General features: G+C 43.6%; 1 protein-coding gene across 4 annotated transcripts in view; it reads right to left on the bottom strand.

Annotated features, from left to right (window-relative positions):
* Positions 1-7,288: 7,288 nt before the first annotated feature.
* Positions 7,289-18,923, bottom strand: part of EPN2 (epsin 2) — a 49,690-nt gene continuing 38,055 nt past the window's right edge. For 3 of the 4 annotated variants that reach the window (XM_067306023.1, XM_067306024.1, XM_013946198.2), the window contains 4 exons: positions 16,168-16,341; positions 14,434-14,526; positions 13,258-13,473; positions 7,289-11,659 (listed from right to left, as the gene is read on the bottom strand). In XM_067306023.1, coding sequence (XP_067162124.1) covers positions 11,322-11,659; positions 13,258-13,473; positions 14,434-14,526; positions 16,168-16,341 — 821 coding nt within the window. In that variant the 3' untranslated portion in view covers positions 7,289-11,321. The remainder of the gene's footprint in view (positions 11,660-13,257; positions 13,474-14,433; positions 14,527-16,167; positions 16,342-18,923) is intronic. The other variant, XM_013946200.2, reaches the window with a different exon arrangement.

Here is an 18,923-nt window from a genome sequence, read left to right as displayed (position 1 = left end):
CGAAGCTCCCGGCCACTTGTAACACAGAGGTTAGTATGAGGCTGTCAGCTGGCGCTCTACAGCTTGTGTTTTGTTATACTTAAGTCTCTCCCAGACAGTGAAATTGGCCATTAACCTCCTAATTCAAGATAGGCAGAAAAGCTTTTAGTTCAGAACAGCTGTCCTGCCATTTTCCTGACATAGGATGGGGCTTTAATGCCATCAAAACAGACTCAGAGCCATTAGAAGTAAATAAAGTCTGTGAGCTAATTTAGGACTTTGCTGCAGCCTTTCTCCAGCGTGTTGTCGGGTTTCTGCACAGCATCACTGCAGAGAGAGGGTCGACACCATATCCCCTGCAGATGCCTCCCTCCACCACCGCTTCCTTTTTGGTGAATCTGCCTTAGATTCAGCAAAACATTATCCTCCATTACTCCCAATTGCTTTAACCCGGCTAATCTGTTCTTTTCTCATCCGTGGCGCCTGCACTCTATCAACCTGTCTCCACTGCCATGATGCTACCCAGGTCTAAGGAACCGAGACAGGCAGAGCAAGGTAGTTACCTGCATGATGAGAATATGTCGCACCAAGAGCAGTCTCTTGAGGCGGCCCATGGTGGTTTTTTTACTGAGAGTGTGACTTTCCACACAAGGTGTCTCTTGGTACTTGGCACTGGGCTGGGCAGGGCAGTTCGCCTTCCTGAGACACCTTGGGAACGTGCCACTCAGTAGGGTGTAGGCGAAGACGCTGACGCAGCGGCTGGCACAACCCAGGCAGGTGGCCATGTAGGCATCTGGGAACACGACGGTGGGCTGTGCAGCTCCAGGGTGAGCCAGCTGCAGAATGAAGTAGGGTGCCCAGCAGAGGAAAAGGTGGAGCAGATGGTTACTGCTATCAACAAGATCATACTGCTCCTCACCCTGACGTTCCTCCGGAGCAAGGGCTGCGCCACAGCTGGACAGAAGTCCACAGCCACTGGCACCTGCAGAGCCAAGAACAACTTGACAACGAGAAACACCACCTAGAAACAAGCATCCCAGGGCAGAAGTGGGAAGGACTTGAGAAAGACTATGCTCTTTGTGGCACGGAGTTCCTGCCATCACAGGGGAAGCTACCCTGGGAGGGAGAGAGCGTAAGACTTGGTCTGAACAGCTACTCGGGAATCAAACTGCCAGGACATACAGCCCTTTCTACCAAAATGAGAAACAGCAGCATCAGCTTCTGCCCTCTCGTGGTAGCTTTCAACCTTCAGAAAGTTGTTAGACGTTGCTAGCAACAATTAAGTAATAAAGCTGTGTGAAGGACAGACAAGTACTTCTTGTTCCTGCATGGAAAAATTGCACAATGCAACGATGCTGGCCGCCCTGCCGCTGCCCCTTGCCCTGCGGACACAGGGGCACACACTTCCCAGCCCCACAGCCACCTCCGAAAAAGTAAACTCAGCAAAGCGCTGCCCAAGTCAGCTTGCTTCCCACCCACCACACAGGACTGCAAAAAAAGCATCGCACCCTTGGCATCACCCGAGTTGCAGAGGGTCCAACCGGCACCCGAGGGCAGCACGTTCCCAGGGCACGTCCTCGTCCTCGAGCCGTCGGGAGGAGCTGCCTCGCAGGCAGCAGGACCCAGCCGAAACCCATGCATCGATTAGCGCTGGAGAAACCACCTTTGTCCCCAGCCAACAAGGCTCTTTTACAACAGCATTATTGAAGCAGCTAGAAATTATCTCCATCTGAAAAAGGGAGCCTTGCAGGTGGATTAAAGCTGACAACAACTGCTCCACAGCAGCAGGGCCCTTTTAAGGGCCGGAGCCTCCTACGATATACTCCAAAGGCGAGGGGAGAAATGCTGCACAAAACTCATCCGGAATTGAAGGAGGCTCCCGACTCTACCAGGCCTCATCACCAGCAGTGTTTCAGCCCATCGCAAGCCAGCCCCGGGATGACCCATCTGTGCCAAGGCCGCCAGAACCCCTGGATCTGTGGTCCCCTGCCTGGGTGCCAGCTCCCGCAGCGGCAGGAGCGAGGTGCCCAGAGGACACGCTTGGAGGCCCCGGGGGAGCTGGTTGGACCACCATCCAGCTGGTGGCCAGCAATCTGGCCACCCACAGCTCATCCTCCAGAGCTGCAGGGGAAGGCAGGAAAGGAGCCAAAGGAAGGGCTTTACCTGGTGGAAACGCAGCTGTGGCATTAGTCTCGGCCATCTCGCTGACTCCCAGCGATGCTCACACGTGGAAACGCCGTCTCCCCCCAGCAGCCGAGCCCGAGCGCCAGGATCCCAGCAAGCGGCAGCGAGGCGGGTGGGTGGCCGTGGCAGAGGCCAGCTCCTGGGCACACCTCGAAGATGCTCGAGAAACTTGCACCCGCTGCCCAGCCCCTGCTGCAGGGCACGGCTAGCAGGGGACCCCCAGAGACCAGCATGGGGATCCCACAGGGCTGAGGCCTTGCACCGCTCGGTGCTTCCCAGCATCCCCCCCTTGCTTCCCCAGAGAGGCGCAGAGGACAAGCAGCTTGGCCGAAGCAGCCAGCAGTAACAACTTTAACGCCTTCCGGAGCGAGCAGGACCCGTGCCCCCGCACCTCCTGCGAGCGAGGCTCAGCACTCGTCCCCTTTCGTCCGCTCGCTGTCTGCCCATGCAGTGCATGCTGCAGAGAGGGTCCCCGAGGCTTTTGCCCCTCGGTGGAGAGTCACCCCAAGACACAAATCCGGGCAAGTGTGAACCTCAAGAGCCAAGGCACTCAGGTGAGTTGGCAAACACAGAAACAACTCCTGAATTTGGACTGTACATATATATATACATATACACACACATATATATTTAATCACAGCTCCTGACAGCCTGCATGGGACCTCCGAGCACTCAGCATCCTTCTGCCTGCAGTTTAATAGAAGCTGCTGAGCGCAAGGACACAGGGATACTAGTGCTAGATGCAAGATGACAAACTTCCAGGCCCCAGGAGCCCTTGGAGCCCAAATCCTGATAGAAGCCCACCTTTGGCCACTGAAACCAGGCCTGAGCCTCCCTAACACGGGGGTTGTATAGAAGCAAGGGTGTAATGAAACCTGAAGGTTTTGTAGCTGATGCAAATGATTCATTCTTTTGTCCTTCAGACTTCCTAGGGAAGATTTGCAGTGGCATCTAACCACTGTAGACTTCTATTTTTATGCCTCTATTCAGGCCAAGATACTTAAGTATCCAAATTCACCTTAGAGAATATCACAACATTTAGTACTAGACATGCCAATGAAGACATTAAAAAACCCCAGCCTGCTCAGGGTCTGCTAGGCCACGTGTACATCTTACACCAAACCAAAACCGGTTCCCTTTAGCTTGGTTATCCCACTGAATTTCATGCCCTGGCCAAAAAGCCCCAAAAAAGAGACCTTAGACCTTATTGTCTGATTTTTACAGGCTACATGTTCCCATCCCAGTGTGACATGAGAAAGGTGGCTGCACTGATGATTACCCATCTTACAAGATACTGTAGGTCAGGTAGCTGGATTTCTAGACTTGCCCTGACTGGAAGGATCTGCTGGGCACATAGTTTGGTGTGAGAGTTGTCTTCCCCTGGCTTGGCATTACGAGGAGATGGACGAGGGGCCCCCAGACTGTTGTCCTTCTTGCTGTCCAGTGGGACAAGCACACCCTCGCTCAGACGTAGCGTTACTCTCATTTTGCACTGGTCGTACCTGCTATCCAGACAGCACCTCCCTGCCACCATGGAGTCTCCTATGAAGCTGTGTCTGGCTCCGTCAGCTGTGCAGACACTACAAAGAGCAGCAAAATCGGTTAACTTTTAACTGCCCAGCTCCAGGGTGGTAACCAGACGGTTCGACCACAGCAGTATGGGCTTTATTGGAAATCCCAAACATCTTAGTGATAATGCGACTGGTGGGACAAATCCACGCTCAGAGCCACCATCCCGAGGAGGCCGTTCACCCCTCTCAAATCCATGCCACTGCAGTAGCTCAAGATCTCCTCCAGACTATGCCTAATTAAACCGTGGAATATGTTGTCACGGGATGTTATGGGGGCCAAGAGAATAACTGATTTCAAAAGGGGGTTAGGCAAATTTATTTGTGACTATTAAACGCAATACTTTTGCTCAAACCTCCAGCTCAGGAAGTCTCTGAAGCCAGCAGCCGCTGAACTCTGCACACAGCCTCCCCCGAGCATCTGCCACTGGCGACCGCCAGACACAGGACGCTGGGCTGGGCGAGCTTTGATCTGATCTGCAGCAGCTCCAGGGCTGCAACTGTGTGGTGCTTTAAGCAGGATTTAAAACCATGCCACAACTGCTTCCGAGGATCTCCCCGAGCTTATCTAAGAGCAGAGGGAGCAGTGCTGAGGTCCCAGTCAGGCAGAGAGCCAAGAATACCAATTCCACCTTTACTACGGCTTTATCCCTGCTATCTGAAACGTCATTGATTTTCTTTCACCCGAGAATGGGAACGCAGTAGCTCTACCAGCTGCGAGAGTGCTGAGAACGGAGCAGATAACATGTCCAGAGTGCTTTTATAAGCGCATGCTGAACAGCCACAGGTAACTGCTGAATACCTGCCCCCTCCACCCACTCCCAGCAGTTCGCCTGCGGGTAGCGTCACACGCTGCCTTCTGCCCCTGCACCGGGATGTGTTAAAGCTGCTGCACGCTGCACCACAGCAGCTGGGCGTTTGGTGGCTATTAAGATGTTTGGCTGCTTTTAAAGTATTTTGCACTTCAACAGCATTTTTGATCAATCTCAATGCATGAGATCGTAGCTAATAACTCCATTAGTGACCAATTTACTAATGAACTTGGCTCATTCACTTATGATTAAGTTTTGCACCACCTCCTAGCCCTATCCCAAATTGAAAAGCCATTAGGAAAAGGATGGCTTTTCTTCCAAATCTAAATGTGAAGATCAGAAACTAAAGGAATGATCGCTACAAGTCACTCTTTCCCCCAAGTGATATTTATAATTTCTTTGGATAAAACTAATGTGCTATTCTATAATGCTTATGAGATGTTAAGAAAGATCATTCGCAGCACCTGTTCTGGTACAGCTAAGCCAGAAAGAGATTACCAAAATACATGAGGGTCACGTTATTCACTTCAGGCTTGGGAGAGCTCCTGGCTCCCCCCCCAGCGAAATCAGAGGACGCCTTCCCATCTGGCCCTGAGCTATCGCCGCACTCCCACCAAGGCAGCTTTGACCAAGGGGGCCAAGATGCCCCCATGGCACCTTCTTGGTTCTGGAGCTGTTCTGAACAGCCCCAAGGGAAGTGCCACCCCCAGTCTCACTCTCCGGAGCATACACTTCCGATTTCTCCATCAGTTTACAATTTACTATCTCATCTTTTGCAAACCCCTCCTCTGTATTACACTGGTAGATGGCCAATCTGCTATTGATCACCAGACTGCTGCCAATTAACCACCCTAATGGGTAACTGACATGGACTTTTAAAGCACCAAAGGGACTGGGACAGGGTATTTATGTTCACTGAAACCCCAAGTCTTCAGCAATTACAGCATACAATCAATTGACAGCAAAGCATTAAGAGACAGGATTGTTACGACCATGTACAACACTGGCTCTTAGCTATTTATAATCCTGGGTTCCAAAACAAACTTTGGTATTTATGATATTGATGTTTGTGTCCGAATTCAGCAATACAGAGGAAGAGATTACCTGGAAGGCTGATGATATATAACTTCAAAAAGACGGAAGTTTTTAATCTAAGGGGTTCTATAAATCAAGTTGGTTCTCTGAAATGTGGATTGCAGCCAGTTGCAGAAGTCTTGCCAAAGCCACAGTGTGATCTGGCTCCAAACATTCCCCCCCCCCAGTTCGATGAGTACGAGCGGAAGAGCAGAGCTGCACCCGCTCAGAAACCAGGACAAATGAGAGGCAACGGCGATTTACGTACTAAGCAAAAATGCTTTGGCAACACTGGTGCGGATGAGGGCAAGCCTCTAGACAATACTTTATCCAGATAAGCCTTTTTCCTCTGCAAAGCAGGCAAATACCACCTCGCTTTACAAAAGAGGAAGAGGAAACGCAGGACAGGGAGAAAGCAATTTGCCCAAGGTCAGAGGAAGGCTCGGTGGCAGCCAGAACCCTATCTCAGGATGTGCTTTAGACTCCCTCCAACAACCCCGTTGGCTTGCAGAGGTCTGCAGTATTCAGGCCATTTTAAATAGTATTATAAAGTCAGCACAAAAGTTTCCACTTCAAGCCCTTCCTAAATCTTCCCTGTCGCAAGCAGCTTTACTTTAACATGTGCAATTTCAAGAGGTGAAGCAGAACAGTGAAGTACTGATCACACGGAGAAGAGAAAATGGCCAGAGGAACAATAAATAAGAATGCGCAGAAGGCACATCCTGCACAGGAGCAGAAAGCAAGTAACGAAACACTATTCTGTAAAAATGAGAGGCACCAGAAACCGTATTTGGGCTGCCATCCTTAGCAACAGATGTTTTTTCTTTTCCTTCCAGGCCCAAACACAGAGGTAAAATGAATCAGAGAGGTAACCAGAGGCAACCTCATTCTCTAGGGAAATCAGTGTTACTGAAGCTGTGGGTTTGCAAAACACCCACGTCAAGCTTTGTCCCACAAATTTGAAATCAAAACATTAGACGGGACTTTTTCCCAAGCCTGCCTTTCCAATAATCAGTTCTCCAGCACCACTGCAGTTCCAACATTAGCAAATTAAGTATCTGATTACTGATCAGTCTGATTAGCAGCAAGCCATAACTACAGGAAACCCGGAGGGGTTCCTGAGAGGTAGCTCTTGAAACAGCCGGATAACGAAGTTCCCTCCAGTTTAAAAGATCCAGAATTAGAAACTGAAGTCACCTCCCAGCAGGAGACAGGCTCACTGCCAACCGACCTGCTAGGCCACTCGATCAGCGGGACAGAGCCAAGGCTGCAGAAGGGGCAGGACCCAACTGCAAAAATGGAAACAAGGCTTCCCAAAGTCAGTTTTGTCACAGTTCCCCCGAACCTTATTCCACAAATGACCAGCTTTAAACTTAAGCTTTTCCCAAACGTCTGTCTTTAACATTAGATAAAATTTGAAGCCTCTACCGAGAAAGCAGTCGATCATCCTTCCAAAAATGCTGTTTCAAAGACAATGTGGTTTAAAGAAGCAATTCAGTCACCTGCAACACAAAAGTCTTCATCTTTATTGAGTTAATAAGGTCTCAACTGATTCTGATTTAAGTGATCTATAAGAAACCCTCCTTTCTCATAGTAAGAGCAGGCCTGCACCAGGAGAAGTGATGAATGCTTTGAAGAAATCACATTGACAATGTACAAGAAGCGTTACTCTCAATAACGATTAGATTTATCCTAGAACATAGGACTTGTAAGCACAAACCTTAATAATCTCATCCAATCCATCAACTTTCTTGAAAACTAAATCAAGCATGGCAGCAACAGTTTTTAAATGTGATATAAACACTGCGCAGAGTCTAGAAAAAGCAACACGTCTGGAATATAAGCAATACAATTTTAATTCTGACCAGTCACCTACAAACCCCTTGTCTTTCCACTGTTCTGATGGCATTATTAAATATCACATTTGTGACATTGCTAGGGAAAAATGACACAAAGATACAGACATTATGATACAATAGTACAAATGATAAATTATTTATACAGTAAATAATGTCAATAGTCAGCACAAATTCATAAAAAGCAGCCGGCTCCCAGTATTATGAAAACAGTTTGGTAAATATTTAAATTGTAACACTTGTAAAGGAAGCGAGTCTTGTGAGATTCTGCTGTGAAAAATAAACCATATATTTCTCCACAATTTGTGCAATATTAATACATACAGTACACATTAGAAACTGTAACAGCAAAAGGGAAGATGGATAACAATAGTTGTCTTAGCTACGGGACTTCAAAAAGACTGTAAACACCACAACCCACCATGGTTTTCCTTCCCTGTCCCCTCAACGTAGTTTAGTTTCTATATAGTATAAAACTGAATAAATAACTGAGCTTATTTGGGGGTTTAAAATTATGCCAAGATATTTTTATTTCTATAAAATAACACTTTATCTTTGGTCAATTTGACCAGTAAGGCTATTTTGGGATACTAACATTTTAAAATCAAAAGCACTTTTAATATTTCAAAGTGGGAAAAGAAGGGGGAAGAGGGAAATGCAAGTGGAGAAATACGCCAGAGCAGATGTGATCAGATACATGTGCGTCCTCCACGCAAAAAGAAGTGGGAGGGCCAGGAGGGAGGAAGAATTCTTCTGGATAGCAGTTAAATTACCATGAAGTAGATTTACCTTTCTGGACACAACTGAAGCCTCAGCTGGCTAGGACAGAAACCACCTTTCAGTGTCACTGTTACAGCGCCGCAAGTCTGCGTGGCACTTGAGAGATACAGACACGTCTACAAGCTAGTAACCAAGCAGATTAACCAAACCAGCCGCTTATTCTCTTGAACCCATTTCCTCCTGCAATACCCAGGTCAGGCTGGGAATCTCCGCATGGTCAGAGTCCTTGGCCTAATGCTTTACAGCACCACGATCTGGGCTAACCACTGTTCAGAGTGTCTTGTCATGGTTTACTGTGCGATATATATATATATAAATATATATATACACACACACACATACATATACAATGTAAAAGTAATACAGCTCTTAGAGAAGTGGCTTGGTAAAAGCAACAATTTGCCATTCAGCAGTTTCATTAAGCTAGGGCTCCCTACCAGACCAACAATATGTTTTTATCAATTCATGATGACAGCTCATTACTCTGAACTGTAGACGACGTTATAAATTTTAAAATACTTACTATCAACCCCATCTTGCCTCCAAGAACAGTTACCTAGTGTTTAGCGAGAGGATGTGATCAGAACTTTTTGGCTGAATAGATAATGCCCCATCTAACCATTGCAAATGCACTCAGGTGACCAACTAAGGGAAAAACATCAAATGGCCTCAATTCCACTGTTGATAAAATTAAATTGAAGATATAATGAAGGATAAATCTTGCCACAGATCAACTGGAAAGCACTTTTTTCCCATCTGCAAGAATCACACCCTTCCTGGTCTACACTTTTCAATAACTTCAACAACAACAAAAAAGTAAAGTATTTTTCCTTATTCTGAAAGGCAACACGAATGGTTTTTGTTTTCTTTTTTTATTTTTTTTAAAGACATACTGGGTGTGGACAGTAATTCTTTTTCCTCCTATATAAAACAAGAGCAGATGAATATTCTGAATCCTACTTGTAAATTCAATAGTATCAAGAGGATAGAACAATCTGCATAGAAACATCCACACATTTAGCATTCCATATACTAATAGAGCTACACTGACCTACACAGCTAAAATCTGTGATTGTACCCTAGATTTGATAGTCTTTCAGCCTCCCCTACCCACCGAAGGATATAATCCAGTCCCCTTCCCACCAGCCAGCCCTTCCTTCCCATGGCACGCTACCCAAGGCCGGCGCAGTCCGACGCAGCATCATTACACCAGGACACAGAGCTCTGGCAATTTCTTTCAGCTTTTTTTTTTTTTTTTTCTTTTTTTTCCTTCTAACGAGGGAAAGGCCACCAAGATGCATCAGTTCCTTCACAGAGATGCCCTCAAGGCAGTTACAAGCACTGGGACATCCCCTTCTACAGGCTCTGCATACATTTCTGTTGCTTGTGAAAGCAGAGCTTAAAAAAATGTTGCCATCTTAGAGAAGGCCAGGTTTACACCAGTAACATTGACTGAAACCTGAGCGTGGTTTAGTGCCGATGAGTCCAGACATGCAAGTTAAAATGTATAGTTCGGCTTACAATTAATAATTGTAAATGGAACCAGTTATTAATATGGAGTGCACCTTTCATTAAGAAAAATTAGTTAATGAAATTAATGAGTTGTGTTTATACATTAGGATTTTTAGCATTTCAAGAAGTATTGCAAGAAAAACTAGCCTTTCTTACGATCTTCATAAAGGCTAAATATCTGTCCATTTTGGTAATCAGAAAACGGGAACAAATCAAGGGAAAGGCGACTTTAGTGTTTTTTCTGTTTAATGTAGTCTTAAATCATGTCATGTTCAAATTCAATTCATCTAAAAATAATTAGTCATGAGAATTTGTTTTGATTTTCATTACGAATACTTCATTTAAAAGTAAAATATTTTAGTGTTAATCTTCCCTTTTAAACTCTCTTTACAGAAACAAAGAGCTAAAACCATAAATAAGAGGGCATTAAAACCATAAAAATGACATTTGCCAATATCTTAATTTTTCAGCCAGACTTGATAAATCTATCAAAACCAGACAGTTAAATAAGAACCACATTATAAAAAATTAGCAAAAAAAGGACTATTAGGTAACTCTGCAAACTCAAATATGAAACTGTACTAAACAAAATATGTGCAAAAGTATACAAGAGTAACTGCATATAGCAAGGTTAAGCCTGAATTAGTTTTAAAGCTTGCCCCGGTGAAATCAAATTCAAAGTTGTCCCACTGTATTTCTTTTTTTCTTTCAACTCACATGGTAAGTCAAATAAAAACAAAATACACATGATAACTTCCAAACGAAGCTGGTACTGGACAAGCACAGAGCAGGACACTCACTCAGCACGAGTGCAGCATGCCACTCACAGAGAGTTCCTCAGGAGTCCTTAGAGAGTAGTGTACAAATTCAACACTGCATACAACAGCACACGTTATACTTGACAACTTGAGAATGTTCTTGGGGGGTTTTTTGTCTGTTTTTTCCTTTTGAGACAAGCTTGCTTTCTCGGTCAAACCTTTGATACGAAAGCAGTGCGATTTTGCGTTGCAATGTTTAATGCATAAAAACCAGCCACCTGGGCCCTCAAAATCGTTCTCGTCTAAGAGTAAGGACTATGGGTGAACCAACAGTCTAGAACTGTGTATAGTTATGTGCAAAACATTCACTAGCACTCCGAATCTCAGGTCTATCATATGGGCATAGGAAGTGACAGATGCAGGTAAATAGTAATTTCAGGATCCAGCACATCATCTGACATCTACAAAATAGCCAACGGAGTTTAAAATGGCAGGTTCTCCCTAGAAAGTGTATTGAAATGATTAACAAAGTAACAAAATGGGCAGAATCTAACTTTGGTGAAAAGTCTGAACATTTCACATAATGCTCAACAAGCCAAAGTAAGGTACCATCTGTAGCAAAGACTAGATTTAGATTAACTGGTAAGTAGAGACAACTCTTCAAAGATCATAACTGTAAACTGCAAATCTACTTCCAAGTCTCTTACACACCGTTCAGTCCACACAGGCCACGTTCATTTAGCTGTAAAGACTTCAGCCTGGAAACACTATGAAAAGAAAGTTCCTTTGATTGGGTCTTTATAGGAGAAAAGGGTTAGTTGTATTTGTAGACTGGGATGCTGACGGCGGGATTCCTGTACTGTGAAGAGGTTGGGTCATTGATCCTGCAATGCTCACATTCAGCCCCTGGCCCATTCTTGTTATAGATGCCACAGTGCCCATAGCCGGTATCGGTGCCATTCCCACGGGCACTGGGGCCATGGAAGACAGAGGTATTGGCTCCATGCTTATTGGTGGCACAGCACTGAAAGAAGGACTGGTTCCCATCACAGGACTTGCTCTCATCTGATTTAGAGTGAGCGGCTGAGGCTGATTCACTTGGAAGGGGTTGATTGGAGTTGGTGCTGTAGCTGCACCTAGTTTTGAGAAAAGAAGGGGAAAGAGGCAAGAGGATCACATCTCCATAAAACACTGAGGTTTGGGAGATTCTCTTTATAGCCAAAGAAAGAATGTTCTGTACATCCCCACGTGCTCCCAACCCCAAAACGCCCTCTGCAGAAACCTGTGTGGATGCTATTCAGCTCACGGGCTGCACCGGTGCACAAACACAGGCTGTTCCACTGAGCCTCTCAACACCACAAAATCTCCTGCTGACCAACAGTTTCCACTGATAGTCACTGGAGAAACAGGTTTCAAATTTGATAACCTGGAACATATCTAACCACGGCATCCAGGTCAGTAATTTTTTAATGCTACTTAAAATTTGCATTACAAAAGAGTACAAATAGCATGCTATCGGAGAGTAATCCTTCACTGCAATCTGGCTACAGCATATCTGTGCATTTGCCTCAAGATCTCAGCCAGTCAATTCCATTTAGAAGCTATACATGTTTCTGGCACTGAGTTTTGACAAGAATTCATAAAGTAAACAAGTTGTTTCCGAATTACAGTGGTGCTAGAAAAAGCAGAGAGTAACTTTCCCAGCGTTTTGAGTTTTTTGGACTGCTGCCAACACTACAAATTCTTTTTACCGTATATGTATAGCGTTATTTGGATGGCCCAGTGACCCCTTAAAAACTTTTTGTAGTAACCGGTAATGGCAGATACACAGACTTCCTGTTGCTAAACCCTGCCAATGCTGTTCAGAATTACTGTTTTTCTCTACCCACGGAGTTCAATAAACTGTCATTTTTTTTCCACTGCAAAGTGAAAAAAATAAATACTAAAATATAATTTTGAAAATTTTCACAAGATTAGCGTCACAGAAATTTCAGTGCATATGAAGAGTCCTTAAAATACATACATCTTCCAAATGTTTAGTGTCATCATCCAAGTCTGCTGTAAGTGAAGGCTCCCTTACCACAGGGGCCAATTTAAAGAACTAAGACAGCCAATTTGTTTCCAAAAATCCTAAGAGCATGTTTTGATCAAAACTGGATTATCACACTAGCCTAATGACAGCCTAACCAACAACCTATTAAAACATACACCAGAGTTTGCTATTTGGAACCTCAGGCTGCAGTCAGAGATGCTAATTTGCCTGCAGCAGCACAATTAAAGGGCTATTCTCTACCTGCTTGCCACAAGCACCTACTACCTATTACCCTCCCAAGGGTTAGAGTGTCTCTGCTGGCACATGCTCACATCTTACTTGTTCTGACAGTCAGCTTTAGCTCAGTCATTTTTAATAATCAAAAGCTCTTTTCTAACCCGGATCATTTTGACAGAGCAGGTGCAAAAGGTAAGTGGAAAGAAAACAGCTTGAACAAAGCTAACTCAGCAGATCAGCAGCAGATGCAAGAGCAGAATTCTGGGCTTTCAGGGTCCAGCAGTACACCTAGAAACCATGCTGCCTCACCCTTCTGCTCTCAGTCATGATCTGCTGGCTGAAGTAATCAAGAAAAACAAGCCAGAAATGACTGATGTTAAATCACATGAGCTTGAGTTACGCAAAGTTTTCCTATAGGAAGGGAAAGCATAAACAGAAAACTGAAAGGAATGTACAGGAACAGACCTGGCGCCAAGAATGGATTCAGTGAAGTAACAGGTTGTGGTGGCTTAGACACCAGCGAATCCAGGTTCACCAAAGCAGCATTGGGGCCCAGAAAAGACTCAGGGGTTTTCCGAGCTGCACTTTGTTTGCCTGATGTCATGCTTGAGTGTTGGGAATCAAAGAGATCAGGACTTGTGGTACCGCTATGCTGGGATGGCAGAGTGGAACCCGATTCAGCTGCAACAACACAAGACAAACAAAACTTCTCATCAATCTACATAATCAAGCAAAGAAAACCCTGAAGTCCCTGACAAAGGAAATATTTTGGAATCTAATGTTTGTATAAGTTACATTTAAACATTTCAGTACATGTTACACCCTTAGCATGCAAGCAGAAAAGTGGTTTTTAGAAGAGCGCAAAGAAGCTAGAATTACAGTTGCAGTGCTCTACAGAAGGCTCTACCTGACTTGTCTTGGTGGATATTCTTTCAACTATGCTGCAATAGATTACACTAAGAGTTTCCACGGAAAAGATTCAAAAGCCTTGGGCTTCTGCCCTCGCACTAGATCACTATCATACCTTTCCCAGCTAGATTCCAACAGGGTTTTCCTCTTTTGTGTTAAAGAAGCCTGGCTCAGCTTTGAATTAGCCGCCAATTTTCCAGGGAAAACCTAGCTTAAAGTAGATAGTATCTAGTATCAAAGCACTTACATTTTAAGATCTGACAGATTTTATTTTAGTGAGTAATGACCAAATACAAAAGAAATTAAAACTTTCATATGAGTGAATTTTCTCATTTTTCTACTATTGTTATCATGCTAGAATTTATGCATTTGAGAAATTTAGTCAACATTGTTCTGTTTAACTGTCTGAGCATGAGCCATACTCCACACACATGCTAGATGAGATAAATTTAGAAGTCGAGCAAATTTCTGGGTCAATGCAGCACAGAGGTTACAGAGTGAAATTCTACGGCTTACAATACAAAAGAGGCCAGCTCCCCATGAGTTCATGCACAGGCCAAAATGTTAACAACAAGCTTTTACTGCTGCATTATCACCAGCTTTGATCTTTCCCTTTGTGAAAGGCAATTCTTGGGTTTTGGTGGGGGTTTTTTTTAGGAAATTTAAGAATAGATACATCTGTTGCTGAGACTATCAGCCAAACTGCCCATTTGCTAAGAATTTGATTCATACCTGGCTTTTTGGAAGTTCGAAGTGTGTCAAATTCAGAAAAATCATCTTTAACTGTACCATTCAAATTACTGAAGAGGTCAAAAGATGTACTTCCTGTTCAAAACAACAAGAGAGCTCTGTCGTTAATAGATCTTCAGTTGCATTATACACCTGATCTTACTGAAAGGGATTTCTAACGCATTCACGTTACTGAGAAGCCACTCTGCCAGATCCCAGGTTAGCTGTGCAGAGCAGCTTGAGTGCTTCTACTTTTACCCAGGACAAAGGAGAAGGACAATGTCAGAAAAGGCTCCTTTCTTACAGCGTTAGCTGACTAATTCAGAGTGAGGCGCTTTTAAACCACAATGTAAGACACACCTCAGCTGGCTGGGTTTTTATTAAGTGTCTGCACTACAGGGAGGCGCAGGCAGGCATATATTGCTTTGGAAGAGGAGAGCAGCAACAATTTTACAGGCTAGACTATAACATGTGTGCCAATCAGCCTTCAAGTAAAACATCACTTCTGAATACTCTTGCAAAGACAAAAGCAACATGGCTATAACTTGAGCAATGATTTGACTTATGCTCCCTAAATTAAAGGGGTAGGAATGCAATGGAATTGCAGGAATGCAGTCTGCTACATGTAGAGATGGTAAGGCCCAGTTGAGCTAAGGCAGCAGAACTTTGCCATACTTTGCAACAAATGAAAACATCACATTTCCATAATGTGGACACACCCTTACCTCAAAAGGGAGGAAGAAAAGCCACACCTAAATGAAGAGTAATCACACTACTGAAAAGCTTTGAAGTTTGCTTTTCTGTATTTGTTGTCATGCTTTTCTTAATTTAGCTTTAATTGTCAACACATTTCAAGGAAATGAAGATGCAGACCTAATTCCATAAAGAGTTCACAAAAAAGACAAGACCCCAAAGAATATAAGTAAAGATTCTGTATAGTAACAATACTTCCCACCAAGAACAAAGACCATCACAGTTTAGGAATCATTCCAATAACGATCCAGTTACTGCCCTTTGCCCAGAGAAAAATGGATTAGACCACTTTTTGCAGTGTTCACTTTGTGAGTCTTTTGTTTATTATGTACTGAGATGAATGACCAACAGAAAACGCATTTAGAATAGCCATGGCACCAACATGAAAATACGAGGTATTAGTAAGGTTCATGAAAGTTGCATTAGCTACAGAGCATGAATAGAGAGTTACATCACCACCTTCGGCATCTTGGTGCACAAAGTTTTAGGGGAAGATTTGACACCCTCAGTCTAAAGTAGAAAAACTTTCATTTGTACCTCTAAAAATCTCCTCAAAGTGTGGAACTGCTCAACCTGTCAATCTATGTCTGCAGAGACATCCATCTGCACAGTATTTATCATGATGAAAGGTAAAATTATAGTAACATTCATTTCCAGAAATTAAGTTCTTGTCTAATTAAATACAAAATCCATTTAAAAGCTTGATGGCAGCAGCACAGTCACAAATGCACGGCATGCATCCGTACATAAAAATAATGTGGAAGGGAGACTGCATGAAGAAAGAAACAATATGAATTCAGAGCTCTAACTCAGAATAACAGTACCTGAAGTTCTTTTTGCTGTTAGCTATTACGACTCACATACTTTACAGTCCAGCACTACAAATTAATCAACACAGAGCTGCTTCTAACCAACCTAAAAATCATTCAGGTCTCACCCTACATTACTCAGATAATATGGATACGGAATGTGACAGTCTCTCACCAGAAGTAGAGAGAGGTTTGTTTGCAGGCGCTGGTCCCCAAGGATCCACAGAAGGTTTTGCTGCAGTAGATGACGACTGAGCAGGAGCCCAGGGGTCAACATTTTTGGACAGAGACTGAGCTGTGGATCCTGCTGGTGCTGCCCAAGGATCAACGGAAGCAGCTGGTTTGGCACCTGCAAAAAGAGCCAGCAGGAACACAAGTTAACTGTAGCTTCACTTTGGAAAATTGTCCAAGGAGATTAATCTCTGTTACGGGCCATTATTGTCAAGTAAATAATAAACAAAAAGGTAAAGCAGTTCAACATTAGATGCTGAGTTTTTATCAGTATTCCCATGTTATACATGCAGAACAACAGACACAGCTACATTCTGTGGAAGACGTCTGAATAAAATTCAGCTTCCATTTGAAATTAAATTAAAGACTGGCAGTTCCAACAACAAGAAAATAAACCTGCTTTCATTACAGACATCACCACCACGACAGAGAATATCTCACTTAATCACAGGGTATATTTACAATAAATGAAGGGAAAGAAGAATTCCATAAAATCTGTATGTAAAAGAAATAAATACACATGTATGAAAAGGAAAAACAATCTGAGATTCACAGATAATAATTTTAAACCTCTTTCTATCACACTGTTACTCTGTAAAGAATATATATATATATATATTTATTTATTTAACAATCAGCTTTCCCTGAGGAAGCTTTGTCTTTTTATCCTAATTTGTAAGCACTCTTCTGACACAGGTCTAAGCTGTCTGCTGATACCCCTTCCTACATTTTTAAGCCCAATAATTGCATGTTCAACATTCACTTTTTTATTAGAAGACACTGACAACTCTTTTTTCCTACAAATCCAGATCACCAAATTACTTGTCTGTCAATACATTTACAAGGTCCTGCACAAGGTTAGGGTTTCATTCTGTCAAATGGCAAACTGAGGTGGGAGGGGAGAAGGAAGGAAAGAAAAAGAAACATGCCTAACTATATATGATTTGCTGCCCATTTCTTCTTCTTCTTCCCCAAGGTACTACTTAATGCTATTCACTTTAGGTGGCCTCTTTTTCCTTCTTCCATTATATGAAGCTATTTGGGCTCATCAAACCCTGGGACCACCAAAACAAATCACATTTCATATTTGTAGTGGGTCAGCCTTGTGTTGGAAGGTATTGCTCCTACTTTGTTTCCGTCTCATCCGTTCCCACCCCTCTTTCACCCCCTCAGCCAGGAAAGTGCAGGGATGGGAAAATAATACTTTAAGTGCACATCTTGTACAACTATACGATGCTCGATTACCTTCAAATCAGATTGTACATGCACACATTTCCCTTCCCCAGCGAAACTTCTAGACCAGTCATGGTTTAATTACTAAATGAGAAGAATTGTATAGACCAGGAGTAGGACAGAACTAGCCATGCAATAAGCAGCTATCACCTTTAATCCCTTTGCACCTTTCAGGTTACAATGAAGCATTGTTTTATTTTTTAAAAATACACACAAAAACCATTGGCACCACACTATTCTTTTTGAAAACCAATTCAATGCTACTCATGCTGGCACAAATTCCAGTCTGCAGTGTTGGTCTTTCACTTCCATCAACAGGTGGCATGGTCTTGCTGCAGCTTCAGAACAGGAAATGCTGAAATCCTCCAAATAAACCCAACTATTCCCAGTCCAGCACTTAGATTTCCTTTATCTGCCCTCAGTGCTGAGTTACAACCAATGCCACGCAAGAAATGCTAATCACAGCGCTTCTCATAAACGGAAGCTTTCAAAAAAGTCTTTTCTTTCATAAGACAGCTCACGGGATTAGAGCATTTGGGAAGATACCTTCCCTTAGCTTCCATTATCTCTGCTGAAAAGCCAAAGCATGTTCAGGATTTAAGAACCACGATTCAGTGACTCACTGTTTTATTAGCAGTCAAATTCATAAATCCCCCATCTCCAAGACTATCCTTGGCAGCCAAGTAACTGGCCAGCTGGAACAAGGGGTTGTTATAAGTGGCATTACTAAAGCTGGGAGCCACTGAAAGGAAATGCTACAGCTGCAACTGATTCAAGGAAAAACTAGTCAATGGATGATATGTCAAGCACAAGATTTGAAGGAGGTGGGCTTTTTTGTTTGTTTTTAAACATGGAAAATTACATCGAACAGTCTTCAAGCCCTGAAATGCTGTCTTTTTCTGACCTAATGTTTGACAGCTTATCATCGGAAAAGATACAGATTACACTTAAACAAGGAACTGTGGCTGGCCCAGCAGCTAAGCAAGTGCATTTAATGCCATCACGAGAGGGAAAAAAAAAAAGAAAGAAAGAGTGAGCTTTGGAGTATTAAACTCCAAAATTTTTTTATCAGAAATCTGGAGGGTAGAGTACTTACTGCTAATGCATGTGACTTTGAAGTACTATATAGCTGAGGTCCTAGAAACAGCAGCCTAAAGCAAAACTGGCAGAACTAAGCTGTTAGTCTTCAGAACTGCACAGGAACCCCCCCCTACTCCCCCCCGCCCCACACAGAAGCCCAAATCAAACAAAAAACAGATCCAGCTCCATTCCCAAAGACATAGTATGCCAAACACCTACTGCGAGGAACCATCAGCTTTCTTATGCAAAGGAGTAACTCCTTGGACAGACTTTGGCTAACCTAGAAAACAGCACACTGCACAGGAGGCGAGACAAACACATACAAAAGCAAACATGCAGACAACCGGACTTATTGCTCTTTAACATGTGAAGTGTTGGATCTTTCAC

This window comes from Apteryx mantelli, chromosome 16, assembly GCF_036417845.1.
Source record: "Apteryx mantelli isolate bAptMan1 chromosome 16, bAptMan1.hap1, whole genome shotgun sequence".
NCBI lineage: Eukaryota > Metazoa > Chordata > Aves > Apterygiformes > Apterygidae > Apteryx > Apteryx mantelli.
This window is presented reverse-complemented; position numbering and strand designations above follow the sequence as displayed.